General features: G+C 36.2%; 1 protein-coding gene across 1 annotated transcript; it reads right to left on the minus strand.

Annotated features, from left to right (window-relative positions):
• Positions 1–9,392: 9,392 nt before the first annotated feature.
• LOC140324905 (olfactory receptor 11L1-like) lies at positions 9,393–10,642 on the minus strand. The gene has a single exon (XM_072403030.1). It carries the CDS (start codon positions 10,472–10,474, stop codon positions 9,536–9,538), a length of 939 nt encoding a protein of 312 aa, XP_072259131.1. The 5' UTR covers positions 10,475–10,642; the 3' UTR covers positions 9,393–9,535.

The following is a 10,642-nucleotide window of genomic DNA, read 5'->3' on the forward strand; positions in this document are numbered from 1 at the left end:
TTTCAAACCCATTCATCAAAATACCCTGGATTGTGTTGGGAGAATATCAGTTATTAGTAAAATATCTGACACGGTGAGTTGGGAGAGGAAGAAGTACATGGGAGAACGGAGGGATTTGCTGTAGGACACCAATGTGATGATCAGGAGGTTTCCACATATTGTTACACAATAAAACATAAAGAAAAAAATCAAAAATCTTTTATTGCTAGGAGTCTGAAAACCTAACGGGTGGATAGCAGGAAAACTGGATACAGTTTTCTTCTCTATGAGCTGAAGATAGAACATGAACAAAAACATTAATAAAAATGTGACATCATAATCATTATTTTTAACAGACCTTAAATCAGAATCTACTTTATATCTATTGCTCTTGACCTGAATGTCAGGACTAGTGGTCAGGGGGTTTAGAAGAGTAGTATTTTTATGAAAAGAGTAATGTACACTGAAACACTCCAGTGAGCCAAATTTTGTTTAAAAGATAATATTTGTTAAAAGCAAGTCTCAGAATTATGTGAACACTACAAGACCAGAAAAATAATAAACATTACACTGAGATTGTATAATCAGTAGGTTGTATTGGCTTATCTTGATGGAGCAAATAAAGACCCAAGACAATCAGGGGCTAATACTAACCCTAGAATGAAATTGCCTTGATGTTGGCCTTGGGATGTACCCAACCAACAATCTCTGTATTTGGCTGTAAACGCATTTTTACAAGATGTGCAAACATTTAATATTGTTTGATTGCCTTGATTTCTGAGCTCCTCTATTGTGGGATTTTAGGTTGACTTGAGTTAACTACCATTTGAAGCAAGCTGTCATACTTAGATTTCAGAAAGGTGGTAGCTCAATGCACAAAAATGGTTATGGTTTATGTGGATATGGTATAAGTACTGTATGTTCCATTAAGTGGAAGATGGAAATATCCTGTTAAAGAAACAAGAAGGATGGAAATACCACAACGGTGGCAATGCCCATTAGCATTTGTGCAGTGAGAGAATGGGCACCTTACCACAGAGTGCCATTTATTTTGATTTCTTAAAAGTATTTGCTATTGGATGGCAAACGTTTTTAATCCTGGAGCAGATCCATTCCATGTTCGGTGGATCACCCAAGTTCTTTCATGATAGTCTATCCTCTTCAGTCTTGGACAGCTTTAATAAATCAAGCTCCATTTATTTAATTTCAAGGCTACAAATATTAGGAGACTGGGTTAAGCTTCCTTCAACATATGCTGATGTGAATCCTCCTGCTTGAATCTTGTTAGACAATTCCACATGATCACTATGTTCTGGGGGCAACTGGGTGTTGGGATGGTGCAACTAACCTCCCAAGGCTGAGCGAGGTCTGGCTATAGGTGAAGACTGCGGTTTTAGAATGGGAGACTAGCGTCTAGCAAGTATCGGTGCTGGACGAGGGCTTTACACATATAGATCATATAGGTACTCTGTGGCCACTACAGACATCATTTTGCTGTTTGATCAATTACAAAGGGAAAAATCTATCACCATCAATGGATATTCTGACATTTTCCACAGCCAAAAAAAAATAACATGGGTTTTCTGCTATCTTCAGATTTCTCTGATTTAGTACTGAAGGTACAATGTGAAAGTGAAGGTACAAAGTAATTTAATAAGTTCTGGTTACCAGGATTGTCGACATAGGTTCAGACCTGCTTCGGGATCAAGTGATCCCACAAGGCTCCTGGAGGCTGGCACCTAGCTCTCCATCACTCGCACTGCAATGCATTGTCTGCAAATCTGACAGCTGGCAGAAGTGATCTATTCATTTTAGATAGAGCTTTTGAGGGGAGAAGCTACTAGAAACCATTAGAATGCAAAGTTAGATACCAAGACCAAGTCTTCACAAAGATTAGATGAAAATTCTAGAAAGATTACGGTTACTAACTCCATATCATTGTTTCAAAATGTTTAAATTGAATCCATCAATATCTGTTGTCCAACATCAAATTAATCATACTAAAATATAAAGTTTTTATTTATTTAACTTGACATTGCTTGAACATTTTATTATTTACTGTAATACAAGTGCAGGAATTGGTTGATGATTTTGGCTGTAGCTTTTTTCAAGTCTTTATTCCTCAGGCTGTAAATAATTGGGTTCATTAGTGGAGTGACCACAGTATACAGCAATGATAGGTATTTACTGATATTCCATGATTGTCCTCTACTAGGAATCAGCTAAACACAAACCAGTGTACCATAATAAATGCAAACTACAGTCAGGTGAGAGATGCATGTTGAGAAGACTTTTTGTAAAAATGGTGACTATAATATAAATATATGATACAATGATAATAAAAAAGGGATGACCACAAAAATAAAATTCATTGTTGTCACTTCAAGGAGAACAATAGTGGTATCAGAGCAGGAGAGTTGAAGGATTGGGTCGAGGTCACAAAAAAAATGATCAACAATATTAGGTCCACAAAATTCTAAGTGTGATATTCTTATAGTGGGAATGAATACTATCAAAAAACTAAAAGCCCAACATGTGGTAATCATGAAACAGCAGACCCGGAAGTTCATTGCCAAGGTATAATGCAATGGTTCACAGATGGCCAAATATCGGTCGTAGCACATTACTGTTAGAAGAAGGCACTCTGAAGCTTCTGAAACACAAAAGAAATAAAATTGGGAGACGCAATCAGAAAATGATAATATAGTCTCCTTCATAAAAATAGCATGGAGCATGATAGGAAGAATATCATTTGCCAGTAGACTATCCGATACAGACAATTGGGAGAGGAAGAAGTACATGGGAGAATGGAGGGTCTTGCTGTAGGACACCAATGTGATGATCAGGAGGTTTCCACATATGGTCACACAATAAATCATAAGAAAAAGAAAAAAGATCAAAAATGTTATATTGTGTGAAGTCTGAAATCCTAAAAGGTGGATCATGGCAATACTGGACACGTTTTTGGTTTCCATATCCTGCAGACAATAGAAGAAAAATAAAAGTAGACATGTTTGTTCAGAGAGTAAAATTTGAATTCCAATAATCCATTTCAAATAATTATATTTTAATTATTATTTATTATCATAATAATTTGCCAGCATTGGATCAAAAATATTATTATTATTATTTATATTAATAAACAGGATTTATATAGTGCTAACATACGCAGCACTGTACATTAAATAGGGGTAAAGATTGCAATATACTATGTGACCGAATATTTGTGGACATCAGACCAGAACACCTTCTGTGCCTGAGCTTGTAGAGAATTCCATTCCAAAACCATGAGAATATCTAGAGGGTGGCATATCTGCAAATCTGCATTTTCTGGGAATGGCTTTCAACAAGATTTTGGAATCTGTCCATGGGAACTTGTGTTGATTAATACAAAAGAATATTAGTAAGATCATGTACTAATGCTGAATGAAAAGACATCACAGTATTCCAATGTATCCCAAAGGTGTTCAGTAGGGTTGAGATCAGGGCTGGGTACAGGACACTTCCTCCACACCGACCTGGTCAAACCATGTCTTTAGGAAACGAGCACCTTCCTTCAACTGTTTTCACAAGTTTGGAAGGGCGTTATTGCCTCAAATGTCTCCCGTAACACTGAGAGTATTCTTCACCTGAAACAACTGAACTTAATAATTACCAATTATTATTATTTATTATTATTATACAGTATTTATTTAATGCCGACAAATTACACAGAGCTGCACAAAGTCCATAGTCACAATCTAAAATCTTAGTCATACGTCTTTATTACAGTCTAAGGTAAATTTTTAAGGGGGAAGCCAAAAAAACTAACTGCATGTTTTTGGACTGTGGGAGAAACTATAGTACCTGGAGGAAACCCACACAAACATGGGGAGAACCTGAAAACTCGAAGATTCGAACCTGTGACCTAGTGCTGCAAAGGCCAGAGTGCTAACCTCTGATATTATTATTATTAATATTATTATTATTATTATTATTAATTAGTTATCTGCATACTTTGGGACATATAGTGTTGGCTGGATGTAAACATTGGGTATTGTTATTATTTTGTATGTTGCTATGGGATATTTTTTACATTTCCTAAAGAACACACAAACAAAGGCTAGCATAAGAAGCTGCATCCAAGTAGCATCCTGGCCAAGATTCGGACCTGTGACCATGTTGCTCTATTACTTAATATGGAGATTATATATTATTCTGGCATTACAAAAAAAAACACAGAAGTAATTCCTAATATTTTGTCGACCTTTAGGCCTAATATTTTGGCCCCCCAAGTGCCTATCTTTAGTTAAAAGGAGCAGCAAGTACCTACATATCTTTTACCTTGAGATGCTGACTCTCTTACACCACAGTCTTTAAAACCATAACTCAAGGACCAACAATGTGAAAGGCAGATGCATTGATTGGTCTTTTCTATCTAAAATGTCTATTTTAACATTGTCAATATTTTATCATTTTTCACTGAAATAAATGTTTATATCAATTGTATTTTCATCTACTTACAACATTGGAATAGTCAGATGATCAAAACTATTTAGTGCAGTAATAAGTGTATGCTCCTCATTGTGGGTTTGACCAATTATACAGAATAGGGCAGCTTTATATAGAAATCAATAGAATTATATGTAATCCCTGGTAACTGGAAGTGTTCACTGATAATTTCATAGGACTCATTATGTGTATTGTCAAGAATTATTTATGGATATTTTCTAATTTATTTTCACAAAACATGATGTTAGCTGTTTATTGGAAATAGATAAAATATTTATTTTGTTCTGGTGAGTTTACTTTCCCTTTAAAACATCACCAGGAGAAAGGTTTCTTTGGCAAAAAAGACATAAAAACATCTTTGCCAAACAAAACCCTTTCCCGTGCTCTTAGCTGCTTTTTGTTCACACTGAACATGCACCATGTAGTGTAAAAGTTAGATTTATTCTCTATTCATTGCTCAGAACAGACCTGGATGATTGATACAGTGACCCTGATTTATGAAAGCTCTTCAAGGCTGGAGAGGATACACTTTCATTGCTGAAGCTGGGTGATACAGCAAACCTGGAATGGATCTGGAATTCTAGCACATTTTTTTAATCCTGCAACAGATCAATTCTAGCTTCAGCTTCACTGATGAAAGTGTATGCTCTCCAGCCTTGAAGAACTTTCATAATTCAAACTCAATGTAACTTGTGCTCAGGAGTTATATCATCACTGGCCATTACTGAATAGGATTGGAGTGGACCCTGAAGAATCATTGGGGATAGGGGCTTTGGGAATGCAGAGATTAACAGTGTCCTAGACCGGTCATTGTTGGATGGCACTTAAAATAATTTAGGTGTGTTTCATACTTGACAAGTTGTTGGTATCCATCCATAGGCACTATTTTCCACATATCTCCAAAAACATCTAGGTAGGTTAATTGGCTCCCCCAGAAACTGTCCTTGGTACGTGCAGAAAATAAGCAGTTCACCCAAAGTGCAGCACTGGCTGCGGAATGCAAGATGGTTGCGAGAGAATAATAAAAACAAACTTTTTTACAAAAACAGTTACAGCTAATATGACACGGATGGTATGCTGTAACTTTCATTGAAATGTATAACACAGCTCAGCTAATTCAGCCAGCAGGTTGTGAGAGTTGTCATAAACCTGCCGCTCAGATTTGCTGAACCTTTAAATTCTGAGTTTTTTTTTTAAACAGCATAGCCCCCCTCTCTCCCCCCCAAACAATATTCATGTTAGACCCGTCAGGCTCAAAACCTTCCAGGATAAAATGGGACATTCAACATGTGTACCCCTTTCCTGTCCATAAAGGACCTCTTTATTCTGATTTCCTGAAAAGAAAAATGTGAAGCTAACCCTTTACTTTACCACTTTACTTTAAAAAAAAATGTCTCTTTGTCACAACCTTACCCTTGAGTCTGTAGGTGGTGGACTTCAAGGAGGCTCCCAGTTATCTTTCTCCACATCCTGGGGGCCTTACTCCCAACAGTAGCAAGGGCCATTATTGAGGGAGACAACCTGGTCTGGGTTTTCTAAGGGGTAAAGGAGAGTCATGTGTTTGGTCTTTTTGGAAAAAACAGATTCCAAACACCTATTATAAGTAGGAAAGGTGGGTAACATGCTCACTGCCCCATTTCCTATCCAGGAAGGTCTTGAGCTTATTTAAAAGTCTGGATTAATTATCGTGAGGGTGAGGCCTGCTGTTTTTTTAAGGCCTTGAGCCCTAAGCTTTAAGGTTCAGGTAATCTTGGTGGTAGACTATATCACAGCCTGCTTCTGTACACCCAGAGATGTGGGATGTTTTTCTCAAGCAGCGGATATAGAAGTATACCCTTGTATACTCTTGCTCTACAGCCTGTTACATGATAAGTTTTGAAAAGTTTTGAAAAGTCTCCATGACTTACCAAGTGGGAGGTTACAGATGAACAATGGTCAAAAGAGATTACACCAGCACATACATGTATTAAGTGTGATCTTTGGGAGAGCTACATTAAATTGTTACTAAGATGGTACAGGACTCCTTATTTACTATATTCTTTATTCTATTTACAAATTCTATAGTAATGTTTTACAGGCCTACTAGAGGCCATGTGGTCAAATAGGTTCCCTTTTTTTTCTAAAGTTTTAAAAGATCCCAGGGGCTGTGGACTACAGTGTTCAAACGTTTGGCTGAAATTACGGGAATACTCACTTCATCTTCTCCAGCCTTATCCTTGCATAACATGGGTATAGACAATTATCTTCATGAATACAGAGCAATACTTCCTCACTTCCTCAGTGGAACTAGGCAGATATTGTAGACATAGTGAACATTCGGTTGGCAAAATGTTTGCATATAATAATAGGTTGCACATGCAACTTTATTCCCTATGGTTGTCTTCTCTCACCCACAGGGCAAACTTTGCAAGTTTTGAAGGCCAGCGTTTAAATATTTCTCTTTACAATATGGTATCTATTATTATTACACAGTATTTATATAGCGCCATCATATTACGCAGCGCTGTACAAAGTCCATAATCATGTCACTAACTGTCCCTCAAAGGAGCTCACAATCTAATTTCCCTACCATAGTCATATGTGATTAATGTAGTCTAAGGTAAAATGTTAGGGAGAAGCCAATAAACCTAACTGCATGTTTTTGGGATGTGGGAGGAAACCCACGCAGACACGGGGAGAACCTGCAAACTCCATGCAGATATTGTCCTGGCTGGGGATCAAACCTGGGACCTAGCGCTGCAAAGGCCGGAGTGCTAACCCCTGAGCCACCCTGCTGCCCTATGTTGCATCTATGTTGGATCTATGTTGGATGTTAATTACAATGCGGTTTTATTACTGTCGAGTTTCATTATAATTCCTTTTTTTGTTGTTGCCATGTCTGGTGTTATTTATTTTACACATGTGTATTTATTAGTTGTCTTTCTCTTTTTGTGTGATACAAATATACTGATATCAGTTTCACAATGAAAACAAGATCTTTGTATTTGTTTGATGTGTTATTTTAAAAAAAATGTAATAAAGTCTAGTTTTGAAAAAATATGTTTAGAGAGAGACAAAGAGACCCCCTGCAAATGAAGATGGTAAATACTCACAATGAGGGACCCATCGGTTCTTTGTTCTGTTTCTGTTTTATATTCAGCATGGGCAGATGGTCAGGATTTTTTTGTGGAGCACTTCTGTTTAATTAAATAAAAAGTCCATGTTTGAAGAACCTGCTTGTTGCTCTTTTGTCTGGATGAATATATTACATGGATTGGTCAGATACCATATGTGCTGTTTATTGGGTGTATAATAGTGGTGGTTGAAAAGTTCTGCTCAGAGACATGGCAAACTTTGATCAGAGCTATTTTGATCCTGAATCAGAGCTTTTTCAACCATTGATCAGTACTCAGAATCTAGGCATTCCCAGTTCTGCTTAATCATATGACAATGTATGTTAGCAGCACATGGATCATCCAGTGGCCAGTTGAGTCCTACGATAACTGTCTATCGCTATGCCAGCTGTCATTGTTTAGCAGCTGGATAATCTCAGCCATACTATCCCTATCAGTGACAAGTATAGTAGGATGAAATATACCATATCAAAATTTTCAAACCTGGACAGATTTTTCCATTGACCTCATCAGGTTCCATCCAAATTTTCCCTTGGACAATGTTTGGTAGGCATTGCCTGTTTATCTTTACCACACTAGAATTTCCATATAGTTGTCATAGCAAAAATTGTCACTTTTTTAGACATCCATACTCCAATAACAAAATCATATTTTATTAGACATTCCTAATACAGGTTGACATTCAAAAATTCTGGCAACCTCTGGACCTGAGGAGTGCCGGATTTTCAAAAAGTCCGGATTTTTGAAGGTTATACTCACCTCCACACATTTATAATTCATTTCGAAATTCATGCCGGAAAACTGAAGGAACGGGATGGCCGGATTATTGATGGCCAGATTTTCAATTGTCAACCTGTTCTCTTTATTGTTTATAAAACATCTAAACACAATGTTCTTTACAGATATGACCTCAAATTATAATTCTGATTAAAAACATCCAAACATGTTCTCTGTGAACCTAGTCCCAATTTCAAATCTATGCGTTTTGAAGACGAATGAGTCCAATTGATACATATCATTATAAATAAAACAAATATTACAACATCTATATGAGACTTTTTTTTTATTTTGCAAAATATACACATACATAAACTTATTAGGACAGCAATGCACAAGTTCATGCCATTTCTTTGGAAACGAGGTGGTAGCAGAATGAGCCGGTGACCCTGGAATTATTCCATAAAGAAGTGAAAGAAAGTGGTGGAGGTAGAAGCAAAACAGCCAGTCCCCTAAATCCAATTTCCTTTAAAACAGGAATACATCAACCAAAGACCAAAAATAATCATAATACATGCAAATATAATCTTTACCATATTATTTTTTCTTTTGCAATCTTGTCTATTTTAATGTTCTATCGCCATTTGTCAGGGTTGCTTCTTCCAGTGTACACTAGTATCCATACACAGGTACTATTTATTCCCTAAAATTCATTCTGTGAATATCCAAACATTTGTGCCCAGCGTGGGCGTGGTTGCAGGTGAGCAACCCAATGGGGTTGATTTACTAAAGTAATATTAAATCAATACATGATAAGTGCTATATTCCTTTCCAAGGAAAATTTCACTTAGTGGAGCTTCATCTCATTTACTAAACTGACTTCAGCAGGGGAAGACAATCTTGAGTATGCCTTAAAAATGTTTTTTTTTTTCCTCTAGATCAACAATGTCTATAGCGTTTTATTTGGGATATGTTGGTTTCTAGTATGTCTATCAAATTCCACTGTTGTTTTTTTTTCAAACTTGCTAACTATATGCAAAGAAAATCTTGTTTCTATTTTTTTAAAGTTCCCTCCATGTGATTGGGATATCCTTGTAAAGTAAATTATCAATTTACTTCAGTAAAATGTACAGCTTAAATTAATGTATTAAACCAGACCCACTGTGAGCATATTATAAAAAAGTATATATAGGTTAAAAATTAGATAAAACTTCATAATTTTAACACACATTTTATTATTTGCTAAAATGCCAGTTTAGACAGTTGATAGTGATTTTAGCTGCAGCTTTTTTCAAGTCTTTATTCCTTAGGTTGTATATAATTGGATTAACTAGAGGAGTGACCACAGTGTACATCAATGACAAGAATTTACCGATGTTCCATGTCTGTCCTATACTAGGAACCAGATAGACACTGATCAGAGCCCCGTAATAGATGCCAACAACTATAAAGTGCGAGCTGCATGTTGAGAAAACTTTCTGTCTGCCGGTAACAGTTGGGATTTTAAAAATGGTGATTATAATATAAACATATGATACAATGATAATAAAAAATGGAATTACACCAAAGATAAAATCTAACAAAGTCACTTGAAGTAGAATATTGGTGGTATCAGAGCAGGAGAGTTGTAGGATCGGATAAAGATCACAAAAAAAGTGATCAACAATATTGGGACCACAAAATTTTAATTGTGATATTGTTAAAGGAAGAACCAATACTAATAAGAAACTGAAAACCCAACATGTGATGATCATTACCCAGCAGAACTGCGTGTTCATTGTCACATTGTAATGTAATGGTTTACAGATGGCTAAATATCGGTCATAGCACATCAACGTCAGGAGAAGACATTCTGAAGTTTCTAAAACACAAAAGAAATAAAATTGGGACATGCAATCAGAAAATGATATTGTTGTCTCCTTCACATGAAGCATGTTAGGGAGAATATCAGTTGACAGTAAGATGTCTGTTACAGAGAGCTGGGACAGGAAGAAGTACATGGGAGATTGGAGGGATTCGCTGAAGGACACCAATGTGATGATCAGGACATTTCCACATATTGTCACACAATAAATCATAATAAAAAGCAAAAAGATAAAAATTGTTATATTGTGTGGAGTTTGAAACCCTAAGAGGTGGACTGTGGTAATACTGGATACATTTTTCTTTTCCATGAAGTCAGAGCAATAAAAAATGATCTGGGATATAGATATGTCCAATGGGTAACACGCGATTTATTTGGGTCTTCCTAAATATATTGTGCTATATTTCTGTAAAGTGATACAAGAATATATATATTGTTGAATGTTAAATGACTTATGGCAATGTTAATGCAATAGTTC

The sequence above is a fragment of the Pyxicephalus adspersus genome, chromosome 2 (assembly GCF_032062135.1).
Source record: "Pyxicephalus adspersus chromosome 2, UCB_Pads_2.0, whole genome shotgun sequence".
Classification (NCBI taxonomy): domain Eukaryota; kingdom Metazoa; phylum Chordata; class Amphibia; order Anura; family Pyxicephalidae; genus Pyxicephalus; species Pyxicephalus adspersus.